This window comes from Hermetia illucens, chromosome 6 (genome assembly GCF_905115235.1).
Source record: "Hermetia illucens chromosome 6, iHerIll2.2.curated.20191125, whole genome shotgun sequence".
NCBI lineage: Eukaryota > Metazoa > Arthropoda > Insecta > Diptera > Stratiomyidae > Hermetia > Hermetia illucens.
In genome coordinates, this window is record NC_051854.1 from 9,979,285 (window position 1) to 9,998,976 (window position 19,692).

The 19,692-nt window shown below is 42.5% G+C and overlaps 1 protein-coding gene across 1 annotated transcript in view; it reads right to left on the minus strand.

Annotated features, from left to right (window-relative positions):
• The window catches only part of LOC119659805 (NPC intracellular cholesterol transporter 1 homolog 1b-like), a 40,204-nt gene extending 21,660 nt beyond the window's left edge, over positions 1–18,544 (minus strand). The window contains exon 1 of the mRNA XM_038068073.1: positions 17,769–18,544. Coding sequence (XP_037924001.1) covers positions 17,769–17,875 — 107 coding nt within the window. The 5' untranslated portion in view covers positions 17,876–18,544. The remainder of the gene's footprint in view (positions 1–17,768) is intronic.
• Between the last annotated feature and the right edge of the window lie 1,148 nt (positions 18,545–19,692).

The window sequence follows — 19,692 nt, forward strand, 5'->3', positions numbered from 1 at the left end:
CTAAATTTTACTGCTTTACTGTTGCGAAACGTTAACAACGCCTCGAATTGAGATTGACCTCATGGCTTCGACCTTTGCCTATCGAAAACGGACTGCAATTGGTTTCTGGAATGTGGGTACCCTTCTCGACAACAGTCTTGAGGGTCCCCAGAATGCTGGTTGTCTCTAACTCAAGTGAGATTTCCAATCATATAAGCTAGCTATTTTAGGCTTTAGCGAAAAAAGATGGTGGGACTCTGGAGAGTGCTCCTCTCCTCTTGCCACACTTAGAGCAATGAGTTTTTGAACTATGGAAAGCCAAATGATAGAAGACGTAAATCCGGTTTCAGGTTGTTTGTGACAGCCATTATGCTCTCTTGACCAGGGAACCGGTTTCTGATAGGATTCCGACTGAAAGATTCTGATTCAAGCTAAGGAACATACTATACACTACTATGCACCAATGGAGATTTCCGATATAGTGGAGAAGGATGCCTTCTACGAGCAATTAGACGAGAAAAACACCGCGAACATATGATGGCGATATTAGGTCTTAGCGATCATAAGGATAATATTGGGAGGTTTGTGAATTTCTACAACTTCCACCGCCTCGTCTTTGGTGGTATGTTGTTCGAGGACATACCTTTGAATAAGGTCAGTTGGGTTTCAACTGACCGATACCAAATACCAAGCGAGCAATCAGATTGACCACTTCCCGATCAGCAATAGATTTAGGAGTTATCCCCTGGATGTAGATAACAAGAGAGGTGCTGACATCGATGTCAAAAGAGATCACCATCTGATGGTCGCTTACGTTCGCTTGCTGGTTGTGTCCGCCTGCAGGAGCTGCTGCTCGACAATGGGAGAGCTATCTTGCTGAATAGACGGCGGATATACTGGGTAACCCACCTAAAAATATCGACGATCGTTGGGCTGTCATAAAAAATACTCTTTTCTCGGGTGCTACACTTGTCGTTGGCCTCGTCCCGAAAGTCATAAGATCTGGCTCACTACGGAAGCTTTATTGATCGCTGTGAGTGACGGCGGGCGTGATGTGATTATTGTGCAAGTCATTGAAGCGGAAGATGCCGCAGAATATCACGAAAGACCTTGCATGTGGTCGCAAATCTTTCGATGGTTCTGTGACGAGCAAGGTGGATAGAACACTTCACCATGGTTTTTAATCAGATCACATCCTGAGAAGTTCCTCCTCTTGTGGATGAAATGGCTAGTCAACCTAACATGCGAATACGAACTGTTCCTCCAAGCAAACGAGAGCCATCAATACGCTGAATGGGGAATGTACTTGAAATGCTCTAGGCAGGAAGGGCAATCCGGGAAAACTAATAGCTATTATCAGAGCGATATATGATGGCGAAAAATGTCCTGTGCTGTAAAGTCTCGGATTATTTCTAGGTCCAAAGTAGAGTCTGCCGTCTTTTTGTTCTCGGTGATGTTTTTCAAACTGTTTCATGTTTCCTCAAACACCTCGACCATGCGGATCTGTTTGCTCTGCTTGGCCAAATGCCTCTGGATTTGGAAAGAAAGGCAAATAGAATTGGACTAAAGATAAACAACAACAAAACAGAGGTTCTCAGTCTATCATCGCACTCTCCCTCTCTGCATTAATGGGCAGAGCCTCGGCGGCGTCGATCAATTTGTATTTTTATTTAAGATTTAGGAAGCGTGATTTCTATCAATGGTAGCACCGAACTGAATGTTGCCCGACATATTAACGCTTCCCCTGCCTGTCGAACAACTGAAAAATGCAGTTTTTTCAACATCAAGTTCAAGTTGAGACTGTTCTATACTAATGTGCTCTCTGTGCTGTATATGCGGTAGTACATGGAAAGTGAACCCAGTGTTACTCAACAGCTCCAAGCCTTCGTGAACAACTGTCTGTGTTGTATAATCGGAGTACGCTGGCTAATACTATCTGAAACACATTAAGGAGGGGCGACAATTGCATTGCTGCTCATGCAGTGGAATCCATTCTCCCAAAATGGCCGACGGATTTATCGTCTCAAGAGCACTTGGCGTAGAACAGTAAAGAAAAAGTGCAGGCGTCTAAGGAAATCATCCACCATAATCACAAAGTCACCTTTGTGAAGCCTCTACTGCTGCTTGCAATTGTTCGTACGAAGCGTCATTCTCCACTATATCGGAAGTCTCTGTCGGTACATAGCAATGTATAACTGTGATGTTCCTTAACATGGACTGCAATCTTGCAGTCAGAATCCTGTCAAAAATCTGCTCTCAGACTAAGAGAGCGCGTTTCGTGGTAGCCGTCAGAAACACGACAAAGGATTCGCCTCTACTACCGCTTGGCTTTCCAGAGTACAAAAGCACATTGCCATTAGTATGCTAAGAAGGAGAGGAGTACTCTCCAGAATCCCACCATCTTACTTCGTTTAGACCCAGAACGTCCAACTTATATTGGTAGAATTGTCTCTCGAGTTAAAGAAAGTGAGTATTCTCGGGATTTTCAATACTGTTGTTGAGGAGCGTGCGTACAATACAGAAATCAGTCGTAGGTCATTTTCGATAGCCAAAGGTCTTCGGCGTGAGGTAAATCTATATCCGAGGCGTTGACGTTTTGGAAGCGGTAAGGTTTCGAAATTTGCAGGTTGCTAACCCACAAATTTCTATCCCTATTAGTCACCTTTTACCAGAAGCAGGGAGGACTTTGAATGCAGTCTTTAATTCTAACTCACACGGTTTCACTGAGGATGGCATAATTTTGGTAAACCTTCTGCTCTCTTTGCAACAACGAAGTTGCTGGAGGTACATACATACAACTCGGCAATTTTCTGTATATTCACGCACCTTTTTATGATTGATTGTCATTCTCAGTGGATACCTCAACTTGACAGTAAGAAAGTGCTTCAACGAATTCTGAACTTGACGCCTACTAATCACACAGAGCAATTTTTTTGGGCATACCTTTTTATGTTTAAATATGTGTTGACTTTTCTTTTCTGACCGTGCATGGGTTAGTATTTGCTCATCTCTGGTGGGCGGCCTAAAATGGCTATGGGGAGGCTACCCAGAAAATAAAACCAACATTGATGAATTGAGAAGAAGTACCCCTTCCGTGTGAAATATCGAAGCCAAACTGTGCAACCCCAAAAACAGAAGACCTCACCGATTAGCCGTACCGAGGCTTAAAATTCTTTCCTCATCTCATGCTATTGTACTAAAACAATGCGGTGTCTCACACAATTTGAATTATTGGACCACCTAGCCCTAAGTGACTTATTTGCTTTTTCCCTAAGTTGTGCTCAGAGGTGAGGGGAATCATCACTTTCCACAATAATCATTTTGCACAATGGAGAACTGTTATGAAATTGCTTCACGCATTAATGCAACCTGGATGAAGTGGCGTTCCACAACTGGTGTTCTTTGTGATCGAAGTATCAACGAACATCTCAAATCTAAAATTTACCGCAATGTCGTCCGTCCTGTCGCTCTCTACGATTCTGAGTGTTGGCCGACTATAAAAGACAATGAACGGCTTCTTGCGGTCATGGATACGAAGATGTTACGTTGCCACTATTCCAGTCATACGTTTTGACCACATCCGAAATGAGGATATCCGCGATCGTTATGGGGTTGCACCGATCGCGGAAAAGTTGCGAGAGAGGGATCTTCGATGGTATGGTCCCGCAATTCGCGCTAACGAGAATTCACTTGCCAAAATTGGTCTGAACATCGAAGTGGATGGTAAACGACCAAAAGGCAGGCCGAAACAACGGAGGCTTGATACGCTGGATGGAAATTTAAAAGCCTCGAGATTGCACCCATATTAAGCATTCGATAGAGCCAAATGGCGAAAAATTTCTTCGTCTCTGGCTTTCAGCGATTTTCCTTTTGACCTTTAAGAATGGAGTTGGCGTGAGCACCACAAGGACAAAGTAAGTAATGCTCTGCAATGAAAAGGATGCAAGGACGTAAATTTAGTTGTTGCTTAGGAAATGAGGAAGTCCTGAATCCGACATACATTTGATGTCGGACCGAACTAATGGGATAATTGGTACCCACTTCGATCGCGATGCTCCCAGGGCAGACATGACGCAAGCGTCTGATGAACGGAACGTCAAATTATCTATTTTTTTTCTCCAAATTTGGATGTTGGCCTATAAAGAGAGGTCTGTAAACCAGAAGCAGTGGAAAAATGCCATCATCAATATAATTCATACCCATATGTTTATGACTTAAGGGGGAAAACAATACCCCGATACCACCTCGGTTGTGCTTGATGAGTTGCCCCTGCACTGGATGAAACCGTGCATTCGATTAAGTAAATGATGATAAGCAGTTAAAAGTGATGAAACGTTCGTTTTCAATCATTTGAACAATTCATTTGTAAGTAACCTGCAACCAGAACTAAGGACATCAAAAAATTTTCTGAGACTGGGAGCCTCAAGAGAAGAACAGTGCGCAACAACTTCAGATTCATTTGGGTTTGTCAGTCCGTACTTTGCGATGCGAGGTTATTGTCCAGTTCGTTTAACCATCACTTAATTGCCATAAATTCCTTCCGGAAATGTGCTTTGGACTTGGACTACACATCTTCTCGGCCCCTAGTTCTAAAATAATTCACTCGTCCCTATCCTGGGATAGTGGATTACATCATATGACATAGCTAGAAATGAAGCCCTTCACAATCTGCGACCTAGCCACTGCCACTGTGTCAAGTCAGAATACTCCCAACGATCTAGATGAAAGCTTGGAGCTTTCGCATGACAATGGCGGTCACTTTTTATACAGGACACTCATATGGCAGTACAGAGAGAGACATTCAAATAACTGCATTTCTAGATTTGGGACTCAATAGTGAATGCTCAATTATTTCATAACTCAGTGAGAGAGCAAGACGATATTATCCACGTAGGTGGTGGTCTTTGAGGAATATTACAGTCTCTCAGTTTCCTGCCTTTTGCTAAAACTGGACTCCAATCGAGACTTCCCAGATCAATAAATTGCATGATCTCAGTGTAGACAGATGGAAATAGTAACATTAATTAATTGCAGGATGAAAATGTATTCATCTCTAATCTAATCAGGGAATTTCTGCAGGTGTTCAGAAACATTGAATTTCGATTAGTAATAGCTGATAAAAGTTACACAATAAATAGTCCATAAGAACAACGAACTCAATGCAACGACAATTTGCTGATAATATTTTGTAAACCGAAGAATATGACTGTTTACGGCATCGGTGATAAAAACTGAAATACGCAATGGTTTATCAGTAAATTTCATCGATTGACGAAGCAACTTTGTGGCGTGGTGATTTTTTGTTTGAAATATTGCCTGCAATCAGGAAGCGGCCCAAACTTATTTACGATTGACAAAAAGAGGAGCGTGTTGTTGGCCAAAAGACCTTAAATGCTAACCTCAGAGAAATAGTGCACAACTTCGATACAACAAATAACTAAATGGAAGAGTGGCATGCACCCCTTGCGCTTTAACTGATAACAAACTTCAAACATACGTCTCATTGAGTTGATTATATGGCATAACTGACAGTGAATAGATCACACATTTAGCAGTCCACCCCTTCTTTAGGCTCTGTTCTTATACGGATACGCCAATTTTTTTGATTGAAATGTAGTCCAGAGGGTGTCAAATCTCATAATCTAGCATACCTAGTCATCGCTGTTTTGATCAGCCTTTGGGATTGAAAATACTGAAGACTTTATTTTGACAAATGTCATTTGAAAAGTTATAGCTTTGCTGTGACAACCGCCTAATGTTGCAAATTTATATCTTCTGTACAGAATAATCCCGAACCCCGTCTTCCTTCACTGCTTTGCTTCTAGTATTTCGCGTTAGAGCTTGTATAACAAAGCCGGCTAATCGCCCGCTAATCTTTTAACTCACATTCCATTCATTCTCTCAGAACTAATCCGGTAAACCATTCATGAATACTGACAGCTGCTGACAGCCTTTTGTCCTCGGCGCATTCAATTCATTTTTTGCAATACAAAGAAAACAACACCAATCAAAATTCCTGACATCATTAGTTGATATGATTCGCTGCATGTTCAGATTAGCCCCGATCATAAGTAGGTGAAGTGCTTTTCTCGCTTTTGTAAGAAAATTTATTGCTGCCTTTATCATTGAAGCGTGGGATCGATAAGGATAAGGAATTGATTTCCCATTTTTTCACTTTTTGCAATGACAAATGAATACGAGTGTTAATCAAAGCAACTTATCATGTCTATAGATTCTCATAACTATTGCTTACAATTAAATTGATATGTTTATACATAATTTTTCAATTTTATTATTGACTCCCTTGGTTGGGTGAGGCAAAACATTTTCTGTTTAATTTGCGGGAAGATAGCATTCGAGTAAACTTCCTGCTGCCTTGTTCTCTTGTGTAACCAACTGCTCTGCTAAATATTTCCATTTATTTTAGAGAATCTCGATAGCAGTTGCATTTGTGTCATCTGATTCCGTATGAATTATAGCCGGTTTAATTTCTATTTTTTATCTTTTTATTTGGTGTACATAAATTAGTATTCAAACTAGACATAAGCAGCTGAAGCGAGCGTCAGTGCATTCTTGAAGAATTCTGGAACAAATAAACAGAGAATTAGTTTCATATGTAAATGCAGAAAAGTTGAACAAATTATCGATGTTAATGTTTAACCGCTGAAGAAGTTAGGGGGCGAGAATGAGAGGACTCAAAAGGTGAAAACGGAATGATAAATCTTCTTTGAATATTTGGAACAAGCAGTTCAGGAGAAATCATAATGTAGGGGCCAAATCAAATCCGTTGGAAACTATCGTGCAAAATCATTAACATTAGATCGAAGAGACTCACATCTGAACTTGGCAAGAAACTTTCAGAAAGAAAATGCTTTGGGCACTGGAACAGAGTCTTAAATGCTCATCTATGTAAATAAATTAGCTCCGAAAAAACTATTCTCGCTAAGAGGAATAGTAAACGGTACGATGGCTAGTAAAGATTGAATTTTCTAGGTTATGGAGCGAAAACAGAGCGGTCCCTCTTCTTCAATCCCGTTGAGAAAACTCGTAGCGGTTGCTTTTCCTCAAAAATGATGGCACCTCAAAATGGAATTTATTGATATCATCATGGAAAAGTTTGAATTCTCAACCCAACCTCGAAAAGAGGAAGATGGGAAGGATAGAGAGGATATGTTGAAAAAAGGAAAAGGAAGGAAGATCTTCCCTTTCCTGTCACACCGAAAGCAGCGACGGCGTCCCAAAAGGGTCTACTTCCTTATCAATAATAAGGTTCAAGGATGCAGGCGTCCACAACTAAAGTAGATTCAAAAATAATCTATTCTCGAATAATTGAATCCATTTACTAAAAAAAATGATCACAATTCGACCCCCACCTAAGTTCTAATCACGCGCAACAATGCTTAACTTCGATAACTCTTGAAGTAATTATAGTTCTTCAATAACTCAATTGATTACAACATAATATTCAATTTCATTCCTTTTTGGTTCCAATATTCGCCTCAATACTTCCCCTGCCTTTATTAGTTATTTTTTAGAATATATTGGTTTCTTTTAAAATAGGCTTTGTTGGCAAATTGTTCTCTTCGCATTGAATTCGTTTCCTTGACATGGTTTTGCTTTGTTTTATTTTTGATCGCAATGCTTATCGGATTCTCTATTAATGTACCGTTAATATCTTGAAAAAAACTGCTCTAACACACTACAAGATCTAGATCCAAAGTGGCTTATTGAGCTATCGATTATTGTTATTCATAGACTTAATCCTAAAACTACTTTTTTCAATTCTCAGGCCACGTTGTTGAGGTTTCGAAAGTCGCTGCATACTATAGCGATGTCACCCGCAAAACTTAAAAGGAAATCAGCTCTATTTAGGAGGCGGCCATCTCTGTGCAGGCCGACAATTGGGCTCCTTGTTAGTTTTTTTGAATGGCGACCTGACGGAAATCACTTCTATGATGCCACTTAACAAAACTCTCAAATAGCGTTTTTGAAAAAGAAATTGTTTGTCACAGCTCGAACTAAGGCACTTCAGTAGCCCGGCAACTGGCAGTCAAGAGGGAATGTAGCTGAAATGCTCTACGTAGAAATGGCATTCCGGAGAAACTAATAGATATTATCAAAGTGACATATGGCACAAATTGTCACACACAATACGGAGGTAAAATCTCTAAGTAATTTGAAGTCCAAAGTCGAGTCCGCACTCTTCCTAGATGCAAATGGGCAGAACATCAAAAATGTCGAACAATTTGTATATTCAGGAAAGCTATTTCAACCGACAACGGCACCGAACCTGATGTCACTCGGTATAAACAGCGCTGTCTTGTCAAAAATATGGAATTGCAACACCAATATCAAGGTAAGGCTATGTTCTCTCTGTGCTAAAATAAGGGAGTAGTACATGAAATTGATCGCCACACTCTCCATCCCAGCAAGCCGACTTTCAAGATTTCTCAACACTACAGAAGAAGGCTCGTATCAAGAAAACAATTCATTCAGTAAAGCACAGACTCTATCTCGCCATGTGAGCATAGGGTCAACAATATTATGGCAATATTATGACTTCGTTTCCCCTTAACCTTACACGATTTCTCTCTGAAGAGCATCCATCCAACACGTGGTATGCTCCGACGCCATTCGTTCGGGCCTACTATAATAGTTAGTAAGTTAATTTTGTGTAGTGAGGGAAGCTGCAGCTCCAATCACTCAGACCTTTGCTAGGCCCATTATACTATCCCCGGAGATCGCCTATTCATCGGCCTCTCGCCGGCGACGAATCTGAGAACATTCTCCAGAAACAGAAAATTTACAGGCTTTTCGTTGAAGAAAACCTTACCAAGGTATCTTCGTCTGAGGTCTACGAAGGCCGGGTAGTTGCATATGAAGTGCAGCGCCGTCTCCTCTTCCTTCTCGCATTGGCTACATATGGTCGAGACCACCACTCCGATTTCTTCCATGTGGTAATTTAAGGGGCAGTGCCCCGTTTGAAGTCCTACTAGAATTTTCACGTGCCAATAGTATCAAACCTATTTGCGTAGTTAGCTGCTTTCCGTTTTACCTCGAAATGGATTCGGGGGAAATTTCGAATAGCTTCGAGTGGCGCGGTCGGTCCACGTTAACTTAGAGTCGAGATGTACTCCTAAATATTTTACTGTTTGTACTAGCTGGAGTTCTGCCCCTGCTAAGGCGGGTAGCGTGTAGGTGCTCCACCTCACGTTCCTACTGAACATAACTAGTCCAGTCTTCCTAGTGCTTATCGTGCGTGCTTGCGGTGTTGCAAACTTGCCGATAATTATTATGGCTAGATCGACCGTAAATGCTTGTGTGAAGACCTTTGTGCCCTCCAGTAGCAATAGCAAGGTATCCATTACCAGGAGCTATAACAGAGGAGAGAGAACCCCTCCCTATGGGCATCCTGCCTCAACAGACTTTTGCCGGCTTCCTGAGTAGATCATCATTCACAGAACGCATCCACTCATTCATCAACTCAACTTTTTCTTCCATTGGCAGAAGCACAAACTCAGAGAGATGGAAGGGCCGGATAGCTTCTCCACTGACGACCCTGGAGCTGTCAAATATATAAACATTTGACGGCAAAACAAGCAATGCAAATCGTGCTTCAATAGTTTTTCAGACAATATTTCCTTTCTAGGCAATCTTAATATACCTTTCCTCCTGGAGGAAAGGTTTTCTGCGATGACATGGAGCCACCTTATCCAGGTCCATATAGCCATTCTAAGAGCAATGAGCACACAAGCAATCTTTAACCTTGCAATGAACGATCCTATGATGGAAACCCAAGCAACTGAAGCACGCAGGGAGCTAAACCACATACACTCATACATACAACATATATCCGCTTTGCAGATTTCAGCCTATCGCCTACAGCTGGGGTTCCCTCCAGAATTACATTGCTGACCGCTTCAGGGAAAGACTGGATTGGCCGAAATCCCCCTCCTCGTGCGATTTAAGCGAATTCACAGTATTCTGAGCCAGATACCCATGGATAATATCAGAAACGGAAGTGGGACAAAAAGGACGATAACTCCATTGTGGATTATTCCATTGAATAGAACCTACTATCCTGCGACCGGTCAGTGAAGGGGAAGAGTGCAAGTTTACCAGTAATATTAACTATCACCTCACTTATAGGTTCAAATTTTCACACTTTACAACCATCAGATGCAAACCTAAAATTGCTTCCTTCTTAACTTGATAACATCGCAGTCTTGATCGCGTTAGATTTATGCTTCCTACAGGTTAGCACTCCAACCTTATTGTGGTACATGCAATTGGATTATCGCACCAACGATTATTATAATAGATTTTTTGCAGTTCTACCAGCACATACCTTTTGAAGCAAGTCTTACTAAAACTACTTCAGCTGCTAGATTGCCAGACGAAAGTGATCGCATCCAGAGAAGCAACCCCGATGATGATCTAAGAATTTTTTATTTGAACCACCAACGAGTGTTTTTTGAGGAATAGACCATAAAGATAATGTTACTATAAAATTGACTACTTTAACAAGCAGATTATTGGAAAACACCGAAATATGCGGGGATGTTCGCAATCTAAAAGTTGATCAGACCCTTGAATTCAACCTTATTGGTACTGTCTCATCTGTCAGAAAAGCTCAAATGCCTTAAGTTTGCATGGAGTTTCAATGACAGTGCTCATGAAATTTCATACGTCAGTTATCATCGAGTACTTAACAGCCACGCCTAGTGATGTTTTTCTCTCAATTCATACCTAACACGAATCAATACAATATTCAAAATAACTGCCCAGAATGCAACATCTTTATTTAAATCAAAATAACGAGAATGCAGACAATACTGGCAGATACGGTTGCTGTCACACCTTATTCAGGTTGGAAAGTGTGATTTGAATCACCACGGGCAATATGCATCAAGGTTCAGCGTTCACAATTTAAATTCGCTTTGCCGAATCCATGCAAATACACTAATCTCCATATCATTTCATGACAAATGGAATGACTGAGCAAAAACAGCGATCGCTTAAAATACGACGCAAAGTTAAATAAAAACATTGCCAACAGTGCTACCTAGTTACGCACTGTCTTTATCAGTGATTTGATTTTTTGTAGACTTGTATAAAGTTTTGTACGGGTCCTCATGAAATCATCGACTGCTTGAATGACTATATGGATTGGACGATTGACAAAGGTCCATATTGAGTGGTCGAAGTCGACTAATAGAGAAAAAGTTTCAATGAACACTTCAGTCACTTCCATGTCATTTTACAAAGCTTCACGTGTCATTGAACCGATGCTTGGGTCCACACCAGAACTTGAAAATAACAAAGAAACATCGGGAACTCGCGCGAATCTATTAGTAATAAATAAATAAAGAAAATAACGGCTCATCCGCGCGCACGGAGCCGAATGCAGCGATCGAGAGATAAGATCCATGACGGATCACATCCTCAATTTCTGCTGCTCTTTCCTCACATGTTCATAAAGCCTTTCGGTTTCCCACACTCCCTCGGCATCCTCAGGCCTTAATATTAGAGGAGGTCCCTTTGTTATTTTGAGTTTAGACGGAAGGTCAGTTTGTGGAAATTTGAACGTTTTTGGTGCCACTCCACTTCCACAACACACCCGAACCAAATTCCCGAGTCAAAATTCTTTAATAGCTAAGACAACAGCAAAAGCTATAATTTGTATGCAGCCGTGTTGCCTCATTACAAAATCCCTACAGAATCCTCAGCATTAGTTGCATGTGTACCATTTCGCCTAGGTAGAAATAAACGTTAGGAATGCATTTGATAATATGTAACATGAGCAGATTTGGATTTTGAAAATAAACCGCCTGGCTTGGATAGCACCCCTAACAAAGCTTTCAAGGCAGCAGTGAAAGTAGCGCCGGATATGTTTGCCGAGGCATTTATGGCATGTGTTAAAGAAGAAGCATTTCCTGCACAGTGAAAGAGGCATAAACTAATACTAATTCCCAAGCCAAACAAACCTTTGGGTGAAGCTTCGTCCTACAGACCAATATGCTTTCTAAATAATACTAGCAAACGACTAATCTATAACAGATTGCTTCCAATTGAAGGTTTTCTCTCTGAGAATCTGTTCGGTTTTTGAAAGGGGAGGACGGGCGGATACAGTTAGCCCAGTGGCTAACACAACTAAGGCCGCACTGGATGAGTACAAATGTTGTGCATTGATCACACTCGATGTGAAGAATGCCTTCAATTCCGCAAGATGGAGCAAAAGTCGGTAATCAACTCAGCCGGACCGAAGTATCTGGTGCGTATTGTGTCCGACTTCCTAATCGATAGGCTTCTGTGCTGCGAACCAGATGAAGGAATGAAATTATATCAAACGACATGTGGAATCCCACAAGGGTCCATCTTAGTAGTACTGACCCTGGTGTGGCTTCCATTGGTTTGACGACATTGGTGTGACGTCTCCGTCTCCGCGAAGAAGTCGAACTTTATGCAAATGAAGCAGTCGATGATCCTCCTCCTGATTAGAGAATGCTTGTCTACTGCTCGCAGAACATAAGACAGAAATAGTACTTATTACGGAGAAAGTGCACAATCACGAAGATCAAAGTTGGAACCCTAAGAATACATTCCAAGCCTGCGCTCAAGTATTTAGACGTAATGATTCACCAGAGGCTAAACTTTAACTCATATGCTGAGTGTACAGCAAGCAAAGCATATAAAATCGGAGCACTGATTGCGAGAATGCTACCAAATATAGGTGGTCGAAGGCCTAGCCGCCGACTCCTTATTTATAGGGTATCAGTTCGATCCTATTGTAGGTATCCCAGTGTGGGCAGATGTACTGAAAAATACAACAAATAAGAAAAAGATAAGATACATATCGGTACATGCGTTTCGAACATGATGCGTTTACAAAACAAAATCCGATGAAGTAGTCTACGCGATAGTAGGACTGACCCCGGTTGATATTCTAGTGAAAGAAGGAATTTCCTGCCTCCGCAGCAACTCGTAAGAACTGAAACGCACGAGCTACCGCGGAATGAGAGGATAAGTGATAAGCAGCCATCCATTAAAAGCTTAGGCAGGAAGAAATCAGCCGGAAGAATGAAAGAAAGAGAAATACGAATGTTAACACCAATGCGAGATACATTTCGACCCAACCCAGCGAAGTAATACCATGTGGGTGTCCCGCGGGGAGAATGGAAAGAGAAGAAGGTGGTTTTAGAGGGTAAAAGTCCCACATAAACGGCTAGGAGGAGCCAGCGATAGCCTTACCCCTTTCATCGACCAAAATAAAATAAAGACAGCCAGACAGAGAGTAAGTAATTTTAATAAGGTTTTTTTTTTATATAAACCCCTAAAAACCAAGACTGACTTGAGGAAGAATATTGTTCTACTCTTCCCTTACCCGGTTTTAAATCAAATTGGTGGTGTGGAGAGACTCAAACTCCAGTTGACCAACGTCCAAAATTGTTCTACCAACTGTATCGTAAACTCATGTCTAGGAGTTTACGATACATGGTGACAATCGTTTAACTAAGATGTAAAAGTTTCCATCCCAGTTTCTTGCTTTTAATTCTGAAACAGCTGCCTTTCGTAGACCTTGTCATATGTGACCCATTTTCCATCATGCATTGTTATTTGCTGCAAAACTAACTCAATTCTGATCCGTTTCAGCGCAATTTGCATATAAAAATTTATCCCAATAAATTTCATTCTGTTGATTTGTGAGGAACTCAAATGGTATGATATGATGGAACATAAAACTTGGGAAACCTGAACTAACACCAATAGCTCTACTATCAAGCACTATCTCCACCTCCACGTGATGATCGCTGCGAGTTTGTTTTTGATGAAAAACTGCAGACGGATAAGGACGGTGAGTCCCATGCAGACCAGTCGCGCTAACTGGTCTTCCATGTTGGATGTCAGGTAGGGCTAACAACCCTGCATGGGAAACCAAAATTACGGAGCGACGAAAAGAGTCTCGGACTGGACGGATTTTACAAAGACGAATCCGACATGGAATGTCCACTCCCTGTACAGATCGAATGCTGCTTAAAAACTAACCAATACCCTGTCCCAATATAAGCTTTGCAAGAGACGCGCTGGATGGGGACCTGTTTTACACCATATATTACGGCGGTCATCCAAACATGTACTCGAAGTAGGTGCCCTAGTTAGCCAAAAAATAAAACCTGTTGTCATCGGCTTTGAAAACAGAAGTGGAAAGCTATCCATTCTGCGTTTGCGAAGCAAATTCCGAAATATAAGCCCCAGTAGGGTTCACGCCTTCCACAGGGGATACTATGGAGTCGGAGAAGGATACTTTCGCGAGGCAGTACAGCGAACCCTTCGGAGCCTGTACCAAGTATGATATCAAAATCACACGGAGATTTCAACAGCCAATTAGGGACGGAGCCTGTGCCAAAGAGGCTTCACGTCAGGCAAATCAGAAACAAGAGAGATTTTCTCTCTGCGGCAATCGATGGGAAAACTATTGGAATATGGACATCAGTTGCACCACCTTTTCGTCGACTTCACGGCCGCCTATGATAGCATAACCAGGGTAAAACTGTACACGGCCGTGAGAGAATTTGATATCCCGAAATTGACAAAACGGAGTGGGCTGACCCTTACCAATGTGCGAGACCATTCGACATCAACAATTCTATCCTGTGTCCTTTTTACTTTGCCCTGGAAAAATGATCCGCGATGTTGATGTCAATGCGACATGCATCCTTTTCAGGTTCACCCAACTACTGGTCTACGATGACGATATCGGCATCATGGCAAGAACTACCGGAAACGTACAAACTGCCTTCATCCAGATCGCGCAGGCGGCGCGAGATTTTGCGTAGCGCATTAATGAAGGCAGGATATGGTACATGGTGGCAACGTTGACACCAAAAGTGAAAGAGCCAACAAGACCGTTGGTAGTTTCTCCTTTCTCGGCCGAAAATCACAACTTACTCGCTCTTTTTTTTTGGTAAACGGACCCCTCATTTAGGGCTTCCTCTAAAAAAAAATGGAGTAAGCTGCTCCACATTTGGTCTGGTCCGGCATCAAGTGGATACGAACTTAGGACCCCGCAATTCTTAAATAGAAAATAGATGATCTAAATTTGACGATTTAATCCAAAACTTTCGTGTATGTTGTTACTGCCGCGACCGTGACTCACTGACGGATGGATGTGTTTTCCTCCGTCCGATGTCTCGTTTCGCCTGCGTTCTGCACTTATGCAGGAACACCTCAGGTTTCGGTGGGAGTTTTCTAGATTGCTGAGGTAAGACGATTGAAAGTGAATGGTGTTTGTGCGAGTGATTCCGACGTTTCAGGATGAATTACATGCTAGACCAATGCCAAGGTTCTGATAACGGCCGATTAACATGCGCTGAAAAATGGTTCGAGTGATTGCAGTTGTGGATGGAATTTCTAGAGTAGGTGCGATCTAACACCAAAACTGCCAAAAACCCAGTCCAACTCAGCCGACATTAGCCAGTGCCAAAGTTCACACCGAAATACCTTTCGTCATATACAAATTGTTCACCGCTGTCGGTAGTTGCTGTCCGGATGCCGTCATATACAAATTGTTCACCGCTGTCGGTAGTTGCTGTCCGGATGCCTCCCTTTTGTCGGTGCAATCCGGCGGCGTGGTTCCGTTAATTGGAGCCACAATTTGGGCTGGCGGCCGTTACAACGGACACCACCCGGTATAACCACACCTTAATCGGTCTCGACGTGAAGACCACCGCTTGAAGGAGCAGTTGATAAGACGCCTTTCAGCAAGTGAAGAGACACAGCTCAATCACCTGCTGAATGAGCTGTCTTTAGGCAACTATGCCCCAGGCCAATTGCTTCGAAAAATGAAGCAATTGGATGGGGATAAAGTTGGTTCGGAGCTAAAGTACATCTTGCTTCAACTACTCCCGGAAAGCACCCGCGCCATTTTTTGGCGAACTCGGGATCGCTAGAGGTGTTGGCCGTCACAGCGGACAAAGTGCACGAGGTGTACACGCGCCCCATGGTCGCGGAAATTTCCCGGGGACACGGTTCGGAAGATAGATCTCGATCACAATAACGGTCGAGGTCTGCTTCCCGAGGGGCGCATTCAAGTGGTCGCACGCCGGGACCCTCATTGGCCTCGACGGTTTGCTGATACCATCGGAAATACGGAGTTAATGCAACTAAATGTACCACAAAATGTACGTTTGGTTCAACAAAAAACTAAATTCGCTGGGTGTCTCGGCGAAGGCTACTCGAAGCGCAATACCACGTCGCCTTACAATATTCGACCCCCTAAGCAGACGTTGCTTCCTGGTCGACAGCGGCGTTGAAGTGTCAGTTCACCCTGTATCCCGTTTGAACAGCCTTATTCCGCAAAATTTGCGTTTGGCGGCCGCGAACTCATTTCCCATCAGCACCTAAGGAAGGTGAAGGATTTACGAAGGTTCTTGGGCATGTTAAACTTCAACCTTCGTTTCTTGTCCAAGGCCGCTCATCACCATGCCTACTTGTCTGGGCTCAAAATTAAAGACCACCGCGAGGTTGCGTGGTCTGCTGAAGCCGTCCTTGCATTTGAGACAGTCAAACAACAGCTTGGTGATGCAACACTGATCGCATTTCCTTAGACAAATGTACCCTTAGCTGTGTTCGTTGGTCCCGAGGCCCTCTGCCGAGAGTGGATTTCGCGCTTTGGTGTTCGAGCCGTTATCATCACGGACCAGGGAATGCAATTCCAATCTACTCTTTTCGCAGTTAGGAAAGCTCCTTGGCTTCAAACGGCATACAATCCGCAGTCCAATATGCTGGAACGTTGGCACCGGACGCTGAAGGCCGCTCTAATGGCTCGCGATGATAAGTCGTGGTATGGCAAATGCGGAAACATTCTGTGTGGGTGAAATATCTCTGAATGCAGGCCCACATATTTAGGCTAACAAAGCGAATAATTGATACGAGAAGCTGATTTTCTTTCGTAACTGATTAACGCAACAAAATGCTAAGATATTGATCGGAAGGTACCCTTCCTTACTCTGACGCTTATTGCGATTTACTTAAATATGAAGCCCCTTTGTGCGGCAATGAAACGTCACCATTCCGGGTGAAGATAACTAGACAGTGATGCAGATACCCCTGCTGCTCATAATGGGCTAAATGAACGTGGCTTGAGGGAAGTGTTTCACTTCGGTAACCAGCTGTGATTTCCGCCCAACCGCCTTTTAAAATTTTATGCCCGATATTCAATAAACTCGCTAGAGAGGACGTTCGATTTCCCGTTGCGTGTAAATTGCTCTGAGCAATGGAAAGTAAAAGTCAATAAAAATATGGCATGAACAGAAAGTGAACAAAGGCCTGCACAACACTCAATGGAGCTGATTATCAGTTCTACTTAGCGAATATGCCATATGGAAGTCATTAGGGGCGACGAACATAAACAATTGCATTAAATTAGATAATCCGCTTTGCTGTGTCGCCTGAACTTGAACTTAAGCCGTTACGTAACTAACTTTTCAAGTGTTATTTGAAACGCTAAAAGATTTCCCTTAGATTCTGGCTCTAAAATGTTTTGTTTGGATTAATCTAATCAACCACTTCAAATCTGTTAACCATTTTAACTCTAATCAGGTCCACACGACATCACTGCATCCAATGACCGTTCCAAATGCACACCAACCTCTGGAGAGCAGTGCAATGGCACTTGAACTTTACTACAATTGACCGCACTCCATTCACGTACCCCCAATGAAAATTGAATTGTAAATTAATTGTGGCGACGGAAAATTTGAATTGCAAGCGACTGCTTGGCTACTTACTTGTAGAACCTCTCGGCAATGGCATCAGAGGCCCGCATCGACAGCCTCTGGCAACCAACCCCTTTACGCCTCCTGCTCCTGCCTTGCGTCTCTGAATCATTGGCCATTCTGGCGCCACATCAAAGAACTGCCTAGAGAATGTCGGTGACTACTCGACCTCCTCAACCCCTCACCGCAAACACTGACCACCTAGAAACCCCGGCCAATAACGAGTTAATCTCGTGGACACCGCATAAATTCACAAACGATTACAAACAGCTTAAATGCAGCCAAACACTTTTTACGTGGACAATTGATTTATTGCCGTCAAGAATTAGAGGCGGCAATGAAGGTTTAATCGAGCGACTAGCCTGGACGCCGGCTGAGGGGGTGTAATTGGCACTTGAGACCCCGGTCGCGTGTCTCAAATTCCCGAGTCAATTGCCGAAAATGATAGTCGCGCGCGGAGCTAGGACGCTTTTCATAGGAACGTAGCGAATGTTGAGCTTCTTCACAACGTAAAAAGGCAGCGGCGGTTACAATTATCAACTGAGCAATTAAAACTTTCGATTAAAGGGCAGGCGGGGATCAACCTTGACATATCTAATGTAGGCCAAGGACGGACAGAAAGCACTTCGCACTGAATGTGATTATTTCACAACCCACGCTCCACTTTGATAATTTATTCAGAACTTCTTCACTACAAACCACGCGACGACTCGAAAACAACTGAATGACTGCCAGCCGCGACGGAGAATTGCGCGAACGACGGTTGAATTCCAATTCGTAAACACCCACCATCTCGAAATGATTCAACAATTGGTTGTCAGCTGACAACTGAGACCGTTCAATGGAAAGATAAACAAACAATCAGCGCTTCTCAAACTTGACCGGATATTGGTCATTTAACAAAGGAAGCAGTCTTCGTGCATTAACGGCATGTTGAGATTTAAAATAATATACAACGAAGAAAATACTTTCTGGATAGAAGTTAGGAACTTTATGAGCAGGAAAACTATGATATTGAGCTTAAAGTTCAGTCTGCCTTTAATATGGTGCATACTGTCTTGCCAGTAACAAGAAAACAAACAATTAAACCGCGATGGCCGCCTCGCGTCGCGTAACAGGACGATGAACGACTCTACCACAAATTCTGAATTAAACATTCAACTATTTTGGATACTGGCAAAGGGGCAAAGTACCCCATTTGTCAGAAATTATGAAGACTAATGGCTTTGTCCAGGGCGGAAGCAGCTCTTCAGATGCCGCGTCGCCTTTATATACATATAAAATATCGAGTAACTCTTGGCCACTATATTCAGGCATGCTGTTCCCAGGGCATAGTGGAAAAGCGTCTGGTGAGTTGCTTCTACCCTCGAAGAAAGTGTTAGCACTTTTAAAAGAAAGTAGATATTTAATGTAATGCGTCAAAAACTTCTTTTTTGAAAAAAGGCAGCATCCGCGAAGAAATCATTACTTGTAATTGAAAATTAACGTTTTAAGGCGTTTGTTGATGCATCGATCCCCAGTTAACCATTCGTTGAGGGCACCCATCTGAGCAACTTAAAGAACTCAATTCAGAATATCTCCCTGTAACTGACAGCATTCGAATCGGTCTAATTCGTGTCACTTGTCACAACCTGTATTTCTGATGTAAATCCTACTAGATGAGGCAATCAATCCAAATTTAGACAAGCTGTTCGTGATAAACTTTGTTGTGAGACACTAAAGAAACAGACTATATAGAAGCCGCTGCCGTTTATATCTGGCCACTTTGTAAGGCATGCTGTCAAATATCTTCTTCAAGGATGCGCTGCAGAATTGTTACCTCTCTCGGCTTTTTTAGCGACGCTGCTGATTATTATAAATAGGAATGTCTCCACTATATTGACATGGTAGGCTTCCAAAGCAGAGAAGAATATAGCAGTTTTCTCTAGGTTTATAT